The sequence below is a fragment of the Notechis scutatus genome, chromosome Z, assembly GCF_049901735.1.
Source record: "Notechis scutatus isolate UNSWTSFEM ecotype Mainland chromosome Z, rNotScu1.2, whole genome shotgun sequence".
Classification (NCBI taxonomy): domain Eukaryota; kingdom Metazoa; phylum Chordata; class Lepidosauria; order Squamata; family Elapidae; genus Notechis; species Notechis scutatus.
The window spans coordinates 113,492,106-113,509,608 of NC_142025.1; the positions used below are offsets into that span (position 1 = coordinate 113,492,106).

General features: G+C 36.9%; 1 protein-coding gene across 1 annotated transcript; it reads right to left on the minus strand.

The window, feature by feature from the left end:
• Nucleotides 1-2,276: 2,276 nt before the first annotated feature.
• LOC148129131 (vomeronasal type-2 receptor 26-like) lies at nt 2,277-3,574 on the minus strand. Its single transcript, XM_087947370.1, has 2 exons — nt 3,469-3,574; nt 2,277-3,143 (listed from the first exon to the last, which is right to left on the minus strand). Exons 1-2 carry the CDS (start codon nt 3,565-3,567, stop codon nt 2,277-2,279), a joined length of 966 nt encoding a protein of 321 aa, XP_087803496.1. The 5' UTR covers nt 3,568-3,574.
• Nucleotides 3,575-17,503: the final 13,929 nt, after the last annotated feature.

Genomic DNA, 17,503 nt, shown 5'->3' on the forward strand with positions numbered 1-17,503 from the left:
GGTTTTAACCATCCAATTTTGACTTTACAGAAGGAATTGTTTGGGAATAAAATCATTTGCATTATATCAAATCCGCAACAATTTCTTTTTTTCGTTGAAATTCAGGTTTTCTTCAGCTGAATTGTTAAATGACATCCCTTGAAGAAATGCATGTAACTGAGAGGAAGAGAAAACAGTAGAGGGATAATAAAATAAATTGTTGGAAGCAATTAAATTCAATATAAATTAATCTAGGAGATTGTTTTCTGCATCAATGACAAATGGTTAAAAAAAAGAAAGGCATCTAGTTGATAAGATTTTGAAAATTATATTCCATTATTTATAGAAATGTTATTAGTAGATGATTGTTTTCTGTGTCATGGGATGGGATGTACCCTTTTTCAGGACTTTCATCTCCAGACTTTCAGGGGTTTCATTGAAGTTAGGAGGAATCTCATCTCTCTCTCTCTCTCTCTCTCTCTCTCTCTCTCTCTCTCTCTCTCTCTCTCTCTCTCTCCAGTGGTGGGATTCAAATTTTTACTACCGGTTCTGTGGGTGTGGCTTGGTGGGTGTGGCAGGGGGAGGAGACTGTAAAATCTCCAGTCAGAGGTGGTATTTGCCGGTTCTCTGAACTCTCAAAATTTTTGCTACCAGTTCTCCAGAACTGGTCAGAATCTGCTGAATCTATCTATCTATCTATCTATCTATCTATCTATCTATCTATCTATCCATCCATCCATCCATCCATCCATCCATCCATCCATCTATCCATCTATCTGCGATCAGCGATCATTTATCTCTATCTGTCATATATCTATCCATCATCTATCTATCTATCTATCTATCTATCTATCTATCTATCTATCTATCTATCTATCTATCTATCTATCTATCCATCTATCCATCTATCTGCAATCAGCGATCATTTATCTCTATCTGTCATATATCTATCTATCTATCTATCTATCTATCTATCTATCTATCTATCCATCCATCCATCCATCCATCCATCCATATATCCATCTATATATCCACCGATCTATCAATTTATCTATCATCTATTCTCTCTCTCTCTCTCTCTCTCTCTCTCTCTCTCTCTCTCTCTCTCTCCTCCCTCCCTCCCCTCCCTCCCTCCCTCCCTCCCCTCTCTCTCACTCCACATTTCAAAATCTGTGTATCTGCAAACAAATTGTTTTATATTCTGTTGGAGTCCAATCTATTTTCAGTTTCCTATAATAAAGTTGAAAGACGTGGCTATTTCTTAAAACATTATTTGTGCATTTAAGACTCTGAGGAGGAAATGTTGACAGCCAGGAAAGGAGGGAAGAAGGAAGGGAGGAAAATGAAAGAGAATCTCCATCCAATTTTGGTTTTTTTTTTTTTTTTTTGACAGATATAAAAACAGAACAAAAAAAATACTATGTCATTGCAAGAAAAAATCAGAGAAAATGAATTTTATCAGAATTTATTTTGTTTTGCTTACTTGGCAGATGAATGTACAAATTGGTCATTTCTACTCTTTAGACCCAGGAGTATTCATTTATTATTAAATTTGTTTGCCATCCATCACACCACAATGGGACTCTGGGAAGTTTACTACTGTCTTCCATTATTAACTCCTTTACTCAGTTTGTATTATTAACTCATTTACTCAGCTGTTTCCCTGTACTGCTTTTCCATTTCTAATTCTATAAGATTTTAAGATATTATTTCAGTGTTTTCTATTTTCTTACATTTTGTTTTAACCATTAATTAAAATATTGCTGCTGGACAGTAAATATTTATCTATGATAGTTGGCAGTGATTACCGATTATAATCTTCATTTAGCAACTGCCTCATTTACCAAATATTTATATACAACAAAGCTAAAAAAATATTTCGCTACCAGTCCTCATATTTACAACATTCACAAGTTTGTACAGCAAAGGAAAATTGAAATAAGATCATACTGATTGCTTTGCTTAATATCCAAATTGCCAATCCCAACTGCAATTGTTAAGACTACTTATATTAATTAGTGATCAATACACTTTTCTCTAACATGGCAAGCATTTGGTTTCCCATGAAACAATAATGAACAGAAGTACCTGAGGATGCAACTTTGATTAATTTTAATCATCAATGTATATTTCATTGATGATTGGATACATTGATATTCTATGTATTTTCTGGCAGCAGGATCATGAAAAACATAATAGATTGGACAATCATTTGTCTGAAATTCTATTGGGTTTCCTGCCTGAGCAGGGGATTGGACTAGAAGACCTCCAAGGTCCCTTCCATCTCTGTTATTCTGTTATAAGAATATTACCTGCCAAGATTGCGTGTCTTCAAATTTGAGTCTTTGTTCGCCCATTCTTACTCTGTGTTTGGTCTTCACTGAGTGCATTGCATGGAGAGCATGGGCTACTGCATAGACAGCATTGTAGATACCGTAGCTGTGCCCACTCATTTTCACTTCAAAAACAGACCGTGGAGGCTTCTCCAGGTTCTCCTTCCCAATACATTGTTCCTCTGGTTCCAATGTTTCTCCAGCATTTGGAAATGAACATTCAAAAACCTGTTCCCAGAACAACTGGGCAAAACCATCACCTTCAGACTGGTATGGATTTTTCTTCTGAAGATACTCCTGAAATTCCCGAGGTTCCTTGGAATGAATTGAAAAGGATATGGCACCTTGGAACATTTGAAAATCCATCCGTCTCGTCACACCCGTTACTGCAAATTCCATCTGAGCTGTCATGATCCACACCTTTCCCAAATATGTGTTGTCAGAAACAAGAAGAGTGCTGTAGGTAATTAACCACATAAGATTCATGGTATCTCCATAGATGATAAATGCTCTAGCCCTCTGATCCATAACAGATACATGGAGATTCCCAAATGGACCCATATCATCAGTGGTCAAAAAAAGACCTTGGCATGGAAATACCTGAATGAAGGCTGAACAGATTCGATACTTGGAAAACAATGCTTCCATGCTTTGCAAGAAATATTTCCCACTATCATCATCTCCTGTGAAGAGACCCACCCATGTCCAGTCAAAGTGTAGAAGCAGATGGATAATTCCCATGTACTGGTTTTCATCATTTGGGACCATGCGATAAAAAGTAGGATCCTTGGTTTGTACAATGTCCTCAGGAGAAAATGATCCATATGTGAGCTTAATGACAAAGTGCATGGTACATTTTCATAAATCAATCATACCTTGCAGAAAGGAAATTGCTACCTTTCAATTTCTATTTGCTAAAACTAAACCTTTCTCTTTTACTTATTTAACAGAGATGGAGAAATATGACCAACTTGAATAAGAAAGAAGGATTTGGAACATTGTTGATCCTCCCAGGAGTCATTATTTGTCAAATTGTCTAAGCTTAATTTCATTAATTTTCTAGCTTCTCTTTTCTATTTCAAAATCACTTGTGTGATTAACGTAAGACTAATAAAAGTAGCAAGAACTATTCCCTGCAGCTATGCATAGTCCTCACCTGTGGAATCTTGTAACGTCTTAAAATATCTGCCAAGTGAAATGAGGTATCAGATCCATATCCTCCAATTACAGCAATTAGGTTTTTAGGGGTCCACATTTATAATTAGGAAGAAAACTGTGCAATTTAAAGAGCAAATTGAGAAGATTGTAATAGGTCATCCTGTGATCATAGTAGGTGTCGTAGATGTGGAAGCCCAGTGTGATATTTGGTAAAATTGTTGGAGATTTGTTGATTGTATTTACAGCAAATGCCAAAGCCAACACATTCTGGTAGAATTTGGTCAGCATCCTGCAAATAGATTTGCAAGACTTTTTACCTATGAATTTGAACATCTTGACCAGCACAACTCTTGCGATAATCTAATGTGACCAGAATTATGAAGATGAATATAGAAAATAGAATAAAAGAGTTGGAATGAACCTTAGAAGTCTTCTAGTTCAACTAACTCAACTCCCTGCTCAGCGAGGAAATCCTATACCATTTCAGACAGATGGTTGTCCAACCTCTTCTTAAAAATCTCCAATGTTGGAGTACCCATGACTTCTGGAGGCAAGTTGTTCCTTAGGTTAATTATTTTAACTATCATGAAATGTTTCTTTAGTTCTAGGTCAGTTCTCTCCTTGATTAGCTTCCATCCTAATGGACGGAAAAGAGATGAGTAGATGAAATTAGAGAGCAGACTTTCAATATGTGCATTATGAAATGCATCTGAACAGAAATTAATACTTAGAAATCAGTGAAATGCCTCCAACCACAGCACATGTGATACTAAATGTCTTCACTGGGCACATAAACCAATTGAGCAATTCTCAGGGAAAAGATTTTCCAGTCCTGAAATAAATGACTTTTCAAAAACTGAATCATGCACCATTTTTATTAGGCAACTAGGAAACAGTTCTAAAAAGCATGTCTTCTTACCAATTTTTAACGTTATCCCTCTCTCCCTTTCTCTCTTTATCATAACTAAATTGCATATTAATTCCTTCATAGTTCATACAATAATTAGTCTACTTACTAATCAATCTGAACTAATTAACTGCCTGCTAATCAATCTTAGCTTAACACTGGTAGCTTGTTTGTACTGTGAGAGTTTATGTACCAGAGACAAATTCCTTGTCTGTCCAATCACACTTGGCCAATAAAGAATTTCTATTCTATTCTATTCTATTCTATTCTATTCTATTCTATTCTATTCTATTCTATTCTATTCTATTCTATTCCATTCCATTTTGTCATTTTTAAAATCTTTTTCATCCATATTTCCAGATTTCATATATTCTTCCAGACATGGAACATTACTTTCTCCAATTTATCAAAACTCCTCTCTGTAATTTAACACAATACTGTATATGCAACAAGATGAAGATAACACTGAGTTAATGTTTATTAAGAAGAAAAATGAGTGATAATAAAAAAAAACTACAGCTTATATCAAAGTAGTAAGTGACTAAGCAGTCTGAAAAATAACATTGACAGAAATAAGATCACTTGAATATACCCTATAGCAGGGTGGGGAGAATAACTTGCTTTGTGTTTTTATTTACTACACATGACTATTTATAGTTTAGTTTACTTTACTTTATTGACATTGCACCTCATACAATGAAATCAAACACCATCTTCAGCACATATCTTGATCATGAAAATAAACACAAACACACATCCTTCACACTCCACACATTGAGTTGAAAACCCCTGACACCGCACCAACACTGTGACATATCTCAACACAGCAGTTGAGTAGTACTTGTTTTGGGAAGGAAGATTGAGTTCCTTACACTGGAAGATCAAAGCCAATATCTTGTGAAGGGATATTTTTGAAGGAAACTTTATTAAATACATAAATGACCTGAGATGCCATCCCACCAATGAGAAGCATCCCTGGCTGATACCAGTCATGAGGAACAATGAAGAATTGGGTTTGAGGGCACTTTCTGGACACTCTTTTGCATTCTTCAAGGGATACCCAAAGGATCAGTGCCAGGAGTCTCACCATCCTTGCAGATGTGTTTTCCTGCAGAAAAGAGCCTGCTACATATGATTCCAGGTTTTGTCACCTGTTTTAGAGACAAAGCAGCAAGGTATCTCAATATGACTTTGCACAGCAAACACAACAAAGATACAGTTTTTTTTCTTTAAAGCCACAAAGCAGTTTAATGATCTGAAACCATTTCTGTTCAAAACAGGGCAGAACTGTATGGAGAGAGTCCCCTTTTCCATGAAGAATACTTGCATATTATAAACTCTTTCTCCACTGCATATCACATATTGATTATTCTCTTCTTACCTTGTGGATAATTGATCAATGAAACCAATTATAATTATGGAGTAATTGTAGGAGAAACAATTAACTCTGCTGTGTATTAGCAATAACACATGGAAGTAGATGTTCTTTTTGTCTCTGTGTTGTCCTTGATGGTCTCCCTGATGGGACATCCAGTGGGAGATAAATTCTGAGATGATCACATTGATTAAATAGCATTCTGTTCATATTTAATCAATGTGATCATGGACAAGCAACTTTGAACCTGAAGGGAAAATGATAAATGAATATTCTGCTGATCCTTATGTCCCATGATGAGTTGAAACCAATGGTGGGATTCATTTTTTTTTTTACTACCAGTTCTGTGGGCATGGCTTGGTGGGCATGGTGTGGCTTGGTGGGCGTAGCAGGGGAAGGATACTGTAAAATCTCCATTCTCTCCCCACTCCTGGGGGAAAGTTACTGCAAAATCCCATTCCCTCCCCACCCCACTAACCTGCTTTCCAGCTCCATTCTCCTGTGCAGGGCAACAAAATAAACTTTCAAACTGTTCCCTATGGTTTTCTTCAAACAGAAGCAATAGTGATATGTATTCCTGGATATATCTTCAAAATATAATAAAATGTTTCAAGACAGTATTGATATATCCCAGAACCACTTTGAAAATTGATATCCAAAGTTATTAGGTTACACTCTCCATCCTCTTTAATCAGTTCAACAATATTCAACAGTTCAACAATATTCAACAAAATCGACAATAAAAATATTGGTCTAATTAATATGAACCTAGCCTGATCTTATCTAATGTCTTAACAGAATAACAGAGTTGGAAGGGACCTTGGAGTTCTTCTACTCCAACCCCTGCTCAGGCAGGAAACCCTATAGCATTTAAGAAAAATGGCTGTCCAATCTCTTCTTAAAAACTTCCAGTGTTGGAGCACCACAATTTCTGGAGGCAAGTTGTTTCACTGGTTAATTGTTCTCACTGGTTAATTGTTGCTCTTGTCTGCACTCTTTCTAGAGTCTCGACATCTTTCTTATGTTGTGGAAACCAAAACTGGATGCAATATTCCAAGTGTGGCCTTTCCAAGGCATTATAAAGTGTTATTAACACCTCACATGAACTTGATTCTATCCCTCTGTTAATCCAGCCTAGAATTGGGTTGGCTTTTTTGGCAGCTGCTGCACACTGCTGGTTTCTATTTAAGTAATTGTCCACAAGGTCTTATCTATTATTGTCATGGCTTATTTAAAAAAACAAAAGAGTGTGACCCACTTTCATCTTTGTTTATTAAGATGCAGTGGAGAATCAGAACTTGGCACAGTAAGGAGATAGTGACTTTAAAGGAGAATAGCTGGGGTTTGAAATGAGGGGTCTTGGTGCTCTATGAACTTGGTTTATTTCCTGCCGACATTTCATTACCCAAACTAGGTAACTCCATCAGATGGTGACTTTGGCTGGTTTAGCACTGTTGAAGCAATCCAAGAGACTTCAATATCTATATCAGAACTGCCACAATATGAAGACCATGGATCTGTCCTCCTAAGTGCCATCTTCTGAGTCAAATATCTGAGAGATCGGTCTCTTGAGATCAGGAGAAAGATGGCTAGATATTAAATCTTTATTGGATTTCAGGAAAGGGAAATTAGTAAACTAAATAAAATAAAGAGAAATAAAAGTGAGTCAGGGGGTATTGAATAAGCCAGACTCTCAAACCTTCCAAAATGTTTTTGAGAGTTACTTTTACGACTGCTTCTTCTACTACATTTTGATGACACATCAATATTTCTATTCTCTTGGTACAGGTTCTCCTGCCTGAGCAGGGGGTTGGACTAGAAGACCTCCAAGGTCCCTTCCAATTCTGTTATTCTGTTCTGTATTTGTTCTCTTCATGTATGTCTTCCCTTTCAGTTATAGCCAACAAGTTAAGATAGGATTCTTTTAGGCCCACACTGAGACACTGATAATCAGTCAAACAGAAGAATATGAACACATTCAAATAGAAGATTTAATTTCCACTTATCTGACACTTTAAGCAGTTCAAGAGATTTCAAAGAGTGCAGAGAAGAGCAACAAAGATGATCAGGGGACTGGAGGCTAAAACATATGAAGAACAATTGAAGGAATTGGATATGTCTACTTTAATGAAAAGAAGGACTAAGGGTGATGTGATGGTAGTGTTCCAATATATCAGGGGCTGCCACCAAGAAGAGGGAGTCAAACGATTCTCCAAAGCACCTGAAGGCAGGACAAGAAGCAATGGGTGAAAACTAATCAAGGAGAAAAGCAACTTAGAACTAAGGAGAAAATTCCTGACAGTGAGAACAATTAATCAAAGGAACAATTTGTCTCCAGAAGTTGTAAATGCTCCAACACTGGAAGTTTTTAAAAAGATGTTGGATTTGTCTGAAGTGGTGTAGGATTTCCTGCCTAACTGGGGGTTGGACTAGAAGACCTCCAAGGTCCCTTCTAACTCTGTTATTCTATTCTATTCTATTCTATTCTATTCTATTCTATTCTATTCTATTCTATTCTATTCTATTCTATTCTATTCTATTCTATTCTAATATCCATATCTGGATTGCCATAATATGAAAATCAAGGAAAAGTCCTCAGCTGTGCCAAGTTCTAAGGCAAATCTCTGAGATTTCTTAGGAGAAAGATCGTTAGATATAAATTTTTATTGGAGTCCAGGAAATGTAAATAAATTAACAAAATAAAGAAATAATTATTTTTTAATGTTAAACATTTTTTATTGGGGTATAAAATAAAATAAGATACAAAATATGAAAGTAAATAGGAAAATAGTGGGAAGGAAGAGGGGGAAGTGAAGTGAGGGAGGATAAGAAAAAGAGAAAAAGAAACATTGACTTCTGAATCTCTTTTTTGCAGTAGAGTAAGGCATTGACATCAAATCACAACTTTTTTTTTTTCATAATGATCTGAAAAAGCCATTTCTATATAGAACTATTAATCTAATTGGTAAAACCCAAAATCAAAGTTTTATTCTTTTCCACTTCAAGCACAAAGCTCAGAAGCGGTCTCCATGTGGAAACAAAATTACTTATATTCTTTTCTTTAATCCAAATAGTCAATTTTTGCCACTTTGGTCAATTCCCATCAAGTTCTGCATTCATTTGTCCATGTTAGGAATCGAAATGTCCTTCCATTTTTATGCAATCTTGCTACTGTCAACATAACAAAGTTCCAATTTTTTTTTTCCCCAGGTTTTTTTCCATCAGACTCAAAATGAAAAAAATCATTACTTTTTTTTTGAACACCATGGTTCATTTATTTTACATTCAAAAGGAGAAGGCAAAAAGAGCATCCTTGACCAGCACGCCAGAAAAGAACTCATTCCTCAGTAAGCACCAAATTCAAAAGTGCTCTATTCAAAAGTGCTCAATGATCTGTGATTCAATCCATCCTTGTAGAAGGTAAGGCGGTGGGGCTCACCAGTAGCGGGGGCTCTACAATCATCCTTGGAGAGCAGAGAGACGGTGAGATTCATCCCATCCTTGCAGGGTGGTGAGCTGTGAGTCGGTCTCCAGACATTTGCAGCTAGGGTGTGAAGCAGACTGCTTCCCCACTGCCACCCCTCCTTCCCTCTTCCCTTTTCACCAAATTGCTAATCCAGACTTTCTCTTTAAAAGGGCAGTAACTTTGGACTTTCAATAAGTAAGGAAGTATTGTCATAACTGAACTCCTGTGAAGATTGGAAGCAATTTTATTTCCTGTTATAGAAGCAGAAGTATATTGAAGCCAGGAGCGAATACTCAATACAAATCTGAGTCTACATTGTAAAAATATAAACTGTTCAAATTGCCAGTGCAAGACTATCTACATGCCTTAAAAGCAACAAACTTTGAAAGTGTATTTAAATTAACTAGAAGGGGGCCAGAAATCCCATTCATCAAGGGAAAACAAAACAAAAAGTTTCCTGTTGCCTCCCAGTGAATTGTTCTATTTATCTCTGCTGAAGAAGGTGCCAGAGATCTCCCCTTTAGCATCTTTGCATCTTTACTATCTCAAAAACTCAATCTACAAAACAAGAAAGAGAGTGTAAACCCTTGCTCACTGATTGTTTTCAATCAGCCCAGGAAAAGAGACCTCCTGCCAGTTTATTAGGGGTTATAAACCTATTCTCATATATCAGCAAGAACTAAGCAAAGCAAAGCAAAGCAATAACCATTTACTTACTAACTCTCAATACTACTTCATTACTTTCATTATCTCAAAAAATCAATTTCTTTAAAATAATTAATTTTTTCAAATGATTAATTGATTTATTAATTTATTGATTAGTATGATTGAATGTTTAGTGCATATAGTGTAATTGCTGAATATCTGATTAGTAAAATCAGTGATTTAGTGAATTTAATTGACCACTGTGTTTAATTAATTACTGTAATAAATTAGGCTGTTTGTTGCTTAGCAAAATTATTTGATTAGAGTAATTTGAATAACCAATTGATTGATTGATTGATTGATTTTTAGTAATAAGTAACCTTACTTTTGATTTGTTCTCTAATATATCAATTAACATTTATTAATTACCAACATTCATTAAGTAACTGTCTACCTATCACATTAACTAGCTATTGTAATTGATTACTGTACTATTGCCATTGACCATGCCAGCCAAAAACTCCAAACCAAAACAAAAGAAAAATATCTCTACCAGTGATCTCCCAGACTCCTGCACATGTTTCAGATGTCTTGAAACCATCAATGAAAGTGAAATTTACATCAAATGCCACCTATGCAATAATCTAGCCCACCCTGCCTGCTTAAACACAAACAAAAGCCTAGCTGATATGGTTAAAAATTCAGATACATTCTTTAATCTATGTCCATCATGTTCTCCTAAGCTAAACAAACTGAGTACCCTACCTAACAGAGTTGAAAGCATAGAATCACCCATTCACTCAATAGAAGAACGCTTAGCAACACATTTTGAAACAACTATACAAGCAAGCCTAATCTCTCTTAGTTGTATGCAAAAATGAGTCCAGCAAATGCATATTCATTCATACAATAAATGCCATTGCAAAAACCAATCCCAACCACAAAAAACTTTGCTCAAGACCAGACTTATCCATACTGCAAAGAATCCGCTCCCATGAACTCCTCACAGAACTCAAAAACCATCTAGACAATGGAGAAAAGGATACAGAGATGATTGTATCAAAAGAAAGTTACACAACCCACAACTCTGTATCCAACCCCACCCCATCCAATCCAACATCACTCAAAACTAGGCACACACGCCCCTAACTACCTCTATTCTAACCACAACTGGCCTTAAATGCAAGCTACTCAATGCAAGAAAACTTGTAAATAAAATCCCTGAATTTCTCCTCTTATTAAATATGGCTAAATTTAACATTATATTTGTCTGTGAAACATGGCTCAACTCATCTCTCCCTGATTCCATTACCACAATAAGAGGCTATCATGTTTCCCAATCAGACTGTGAAGTCCGTAGAGGAGGTGGTGCTGCTATATTCCATAAATAGACCCTACATCTAAAAAACATCCAAATTACCCAGGAGCTTGCTATTCCTGAGACCATCATCTGTGAACTGTCCTTAAATATCACATTTCGGTTTTTACGGAGCTCCTGATTACAACATCGAACATGCAAACAAGCTAAATACACTACTAACATGGGCAGCATCCTTCCCACACACTTTTATCTTTCTTGGTGACTTCAATCTACCTCATATTAACTGGACCCTTTGTGAAATGTACAACTGAACCCACACATGCAACCTTCTACAATGCAGTAACAAATCTGGGACTAGAACAACTAGTAACCAACAACACTAGACTTAACAACTTCCTTGATCTCATCTTCTGCAATAGTTTGAATTCAATTTACGGAATACAAATTAAAGAACCTTTTTCCAACAGTGACCACAACATGATTGACTTTTGTCTCAACATACATCCACACAAAAATCATCACAATGATGGAATCCCCAATTATAGCTTCAAAAAATGCAACTATGATCTTATAAACAATTATCTCTCATCCCTTGTTTGGCAATTTCTATTCTCATCAAACTATATGTACCATTAACAACTCCCAAAACCAGAAAAAACAAATTACCCATAACAATAAGTAAGCTTCAATCTGGACTTCTGGGTTGAGCCCTCCTCGTTGACAGACTGTAGAGCACGACTGTCCGTGGCTATGGTCCATGCTCTTTCATCGGAGAGCCCTGATTATTGCGATTAGGGGCTGAAACTGCCTCAGAGGGGTGGTGGAGTAAGGGGAAGCCACCAGACAGGTTGAGGGGAGCCACATCTCCCCTTCTGGGCTTGGTCTTTTTCCCCCTGAAGACGACTGAAGTGGTGGTCCAAAATGGCCACCCCGAAGAGGAGGACTCAGCTGGACTAAGATTTGTGCAGGAGTGAAGAAAGAGGTGGATAACATCTGAGCCGGGACAATTGGGTGAAACAGCCAAACAAAAAGTACCCCAGATTAACGCAACACTGAACTTTTAAGAAAAGAAAAGTGAGCAGCGAAAATACAAAGGGACAGGAAAAAAAATAAGAAAATAATTTTGACAGCTAAGTGGGGCTTCAAACTGGGAAAGGAAGAAGCTGGAACTAAAGACTTAATTAAATTGGATTAAAATATTTTGGCAATAAAAAGGCATAAAATAAAACTGGACTTAAGATTGTCAAAAAATAATAATAATAAAATTTACAAATTGGAGACTGGATTGCTTTGGAATACTGAGGTTCAAAAACCCTAAATAATAAAATAGGGGGAAAAAGTGAAGACTTATAATGGAGAGTGCCATCTTCTGGACAAAAACTTAAATTAAAAAAAAAAGGGAAATCATCCTGTTTCTTTATGAAACAGTGTTTCATAAAATGTTGATACAATGTTAAAGAAATATTGAAACAAAGTAAGAATCTTAGAAAGTGAAAGCTGAACCAGAACAAAGAAAGAAGCAAGGAAAGACTGACTGCGGGATTAATTGATGTTTTTGGTATAGACCCTGGGTTAGAACAATTGAAAACTTTAGAAAACTTGAAGAAGAAGAAAAAAGGAAAGTTAAAGTGTTTTTTCTGGACTTCAATGATTATAAAATATAAGAGTGATGATATCTCTTCGGGAATTAAAAATGGAACTTAAAAATATGAAAGAATTACTACAGGAAAGAGGCGAATCACTTTGCTCTGTGTTAGAAGAAATGGAAATGGCAATTGAAGAACAAAAAGAAAGAACTTCAGAGGAGGAGGAGTCAGCTCAAGGAGAAGCCATCTTAAATAGACAATTAACACAAAGAACACTACAAAGATGAGGGGAAAGAAGGAAGACTAAAACTTTGAGATTTAAGAAGGTGATAAAAAAGGGGAATACCTGTGAAATCAGGAGAGGTCTGTAAATACATAGCCAAAAAGGCATTAAGAGTTGTTAACCTAATCCTACATAGCTTTTTCTGTGTTAATATTACACTAATAACTAGAGCATACAAAACATTTGCTAGACCAATACTTGAATATAGCTCATCAGTCTGGAACCCACATTACGTATCTGATACTCTACTCATTGCAGAATACCTTATGCCACCAGACTCGAAATTCTAGATCTAGAAAACATAGAACTACACCGCCTTTGGTCCGATCTAAGTATAGTATATAAATCATACATTGCAATGTCCTGTCAATGAATACTTCAGCTTCAACCATAACAACACAAGATCAAACAATAGATATAAACTCAAGGTTAATCGCACCAAACTTGATTACAGGAAATACGACTTCAGCAACAGAGTAGTCAATGTCTGGAATACTCTACCTGACTCTGTGGTTTCTTCCCCAAACCCCAAAAATTTAACCTTAGACTGTCTACTATTGACCTCACCCCTTTCCTAAGAGGTCTGTAGGGTATGTGCATAAGCGCACCAACATGCCTACCGTCCCTGTCCTATTGTTTCTTTTATTTATTTTTATTTTCTTATATGTATCCATGTATTCTTAACTATGTTTTTACTTATACCTATTATCTTGTAAGCAATTGACAAAAATAAATAAATAAATAAATAAAAATAAAAAGAGGCCTTAACATTATTTTCATTCTATTTTTTTTTTTAATTTCACAAGGGGGCAGCAAAGTTCTAGAAAGGGGAATATCTTGTCCCTGGGGATAACTGAATCAGAAAGATCAAGGATGTGGTTTACAGCTGTATTTATATTGAGTGTTACTCTCTGGAATGTTCCCTTGAGAATTAACATTTTTCTCATCCATTGAGTACTTCTATCCCCAGAAGAAATTATTTTATTCCTTAGTTGTTGTTTTTTTAATCCTGCCTTTATTTCTTTTATAAGTAATTCAAGCTGGCAAAATGTGGGTATCCCTTAACTTACAAGAGTCCGTTTAGTGACAACAGCATTGTAAAAATCACTGATGACCACTTTTCACACTTACGACCGTTGTAACATCCCCATGGTCCACAGGATCAAAACTCAGAAACTTGGCAACTGCCTCATGCTTATGACAGTTGCAGTGTCCCAGGATAATGTGGTGATCCTCTTTTATGATAAGCAAAGTCAATGGGGAAGCCAGAATGACTTCACAGCCATATTACTGACTGAATAGCTGCAGTGATTCATTTAACAACTGTGGCAAGAAAGGTCATAAAATGGGGCAAATCACTGTTAATTGTCCAACTTCATAAGAGGTCATCCTCCACTTATGACCACAATTGAGGTGAAAATTTATGTTGCTAAGTGAGAAATTTGTTAATTTGACATAAATTTTGGGCTTAATTGTGGTCGTAAGTGGAGGACGACCTCTTATGCAGTTTGACAGATCCGGAAGATGGTAGCATGTACTCTTGTTGCTTTTTTATTCTGAGTGCTATGCAAACCTAGATGCAAATCACTACACCCGATCTCAAGTTCTTCTACATGTCCAGAAAGCCAGACATCATTTCAAGTGAATCCCTTCCAGAGTGAGAACAGAAAAGAAAAACGAGGAGAAAATGATATTTTGGTTGCCATTTGTTTTCTCTTCAGAGGTAATTTAGGTACTTCTGACCCTCAAAGGATGCTGTCATATTTCAACTTCTAATGCATATAAGCCCACATTAAGCAGTCTTTCTTTGCAGCTGTTTATTTGGAGGTCCAGCTAGTAGAATCTGGCGGGGATATGAAAAAACCCGGAGATTCTCTCCATCTCTCCTGTTGAGGATCAGGATTCACCTTTATTTATTTATTTATTTATTTATTTATTTGATTTGATTTGTCAATTGTTTCCAAGATAATAAGTATAAGTGTATACATAGTTGTGAATACATGAAATGGGTATATATAAGAAAAAATAAAAGAATAGAGAAACAATAGGACAGGGACAGTAGGCACGTTGGTGCACTTATGCACGCCCCCTACAGACCTCTTAGGAAAGGGGTGAAGTCAATGGTAGACAGTCTAAGGTTAAAGTTTTTGGGGTTTGGGGAAGAGACTACAGAGTCGGGTAGAGTATTCCAGACATTGACCACTCTATTGCTGAAGTCGTATTTCCTGCAATCAAGTTTGGTGCGGTTTACTTTGAGTTTGTATCTATTGTGTGCTCTTGTGTTGTTATGGTTGAAGCTGAAGTATTCATTGACAGGTAGGACATTGCAATGTATGATTTTATATACCATGCTTAAGTCAGACCGAAGACGGCGTAATTCAAGGTTTTCTAGTTCTAGAATTTCAAGTCTGGTGGCATAAGGTATTCTACAACGAGTAGAAGAGTGGAGAACTCTTCTTGTGAAATATTTCTGGACTTTCTCAATTGTGCTAATATCAGATACGTAATGAGGGTTCCAGACTGATGAACTGTATTCGAGTATTGGTCTAGCAAATGTTTTGTATGCTCTGGTTAGTAGTGTAATATTACCAGAGAAAAAGCTACGTAGGATTAGGTTAACAACTCTTAATGCCTTTTTGGCTATGTAGTTGCAGTGGGCTCTAGCACTCAGATCATTAGAGGTGAGTATTCCAAGGTCCTTTACAGAGCTTGGGTCATCAACAAGGTCTTGACTATTCAGCTTGTATTTTATTTTCTGATTTTTTTGCCAATATGTAAGACAGAGCATTTATTTGTTGAGATTTGAAGTTGCCATTTGTTTGACCATTCGGATACATAGTCAAGATCTTTTTGTAGGGTAGCAGTATTGTCTGTGGTATTGAACAGCTTTACATCATCAGCGAAGAGAACGCAATTGCTCTTAATAAGATCACAGAGGTTGTTTATGTAGAGTATGAAGAGAGTTGGTCCTAGAACACTGCCTTGGGGAACACCACTATTGACAGGTACTGGATTTGATAGTACGCTCCCGATTTTGACCATTTGTTGTCTGTTTGACAGGAATGCTTCTATCCAGTTATTCAGTTGTCCAGAGATACCATAGGATTTTATTTTTAGGAGTAGTTTGTCGTGTACCACTGAATCAAAGGCTTTACAGAAGTCTATGTAGATTGCGTCTATTGCTTTGCCCTGGTCGAGTTGTGTCGTCCATATGTTTTTGCAGTGTAAGAGTTGCAGATTACAGGATAGTTTCAGTGGTGGCTATTTGCACTGGGTGACACAAATCCTGGAAAGCCCTTGGAGTACCGACTCCAATTCCGTTTATTACTCAGATAAAGTGAAAGGACAATTCATTATCTCCAGAGATTATTCCAGCAGCCTGATGAACAGCTTGAAAACTGAGGACACAGCAATGTATTACTGTGCAAGGGAAGCACAATGAGAGAAAGGGAAGTGGAAGCCAAGCAAAAACTATCCTGCTTTGCAGTGGTGGGATTCAAAAATCCCAGCAAATGGGATTTCCGGTTTGTCGGCTTCGCGAGCGGCAGGGATTTGCGAAGCTGCTGCGATCCTGCTGCGCTAGCCGTTTGGGGGCTCCGACCCAGACGGGTACGGAGCTAGGCACCTGCAGGGGCAGCTGAAGGTAGGGGGATCCGGAGAAGGGTTTGGGGGTGTTGCAGACCCCTCCCCAGCTGGCAGAACCCCTTTTCCCAGGACGGTGCAGCGGCGGTCCGTAATGGCCGCCACAAAGAAGCTGGCAGCCGGGTAAGAATGCGCAGGAGGAAGTGGAGAAAGTGCTTGAGAGGAGAAAGTCTTTCTTGGTTCCTAGGACTCTAAGACATATTTAACAAAATTCCTGAAAAGTATGACTTTCTGAATGATACCTTCGAGAAGAGGAAAAAGCGGCAGTTTAATGGTGCTGAAAGGATAGCTTACCCTCTTTTTTACGGAATAAAAAGTGAACATTAAGAAACCTATTTTTTTAGGTGAAAACTGGCTCTAAGCGGTGAGTGGGAAAAGAGAGGACTAAAAAAAAAATATTTGTATGCTAAGACCTTGTTGGAGGAGATGCCTTAAGGATTGAAAGACTAAAATATATTGTAATAAGATTTTAAGAGACAGATTTGGACTTTCTTTTTCTTTAATTGATACTACCCCAGGAGGAGAGAGTGGGAACTCTGTCTTGGTTTGGACTGACTGAGAACTTTGGGATTGTCTTATTTTTCCTTTGGAATATTCTGGCTGTTGTAAGAGAAAAGAAAAGAAAAGATTTATAATGGCTTCTTCTATCGAGGAACTGAGAAAAGATTATGAGCAAGCAAAACAAAATGGTAAAGCTGGTTTGAAAGAAGCCTTCCTTTTTTAGAAATGGCGCTTATTAATTATCAACAAACATTGCAACAGATGAAGACAGCAGAAGAAGAACAAAGAGAGGAAGCCATCTTTAATA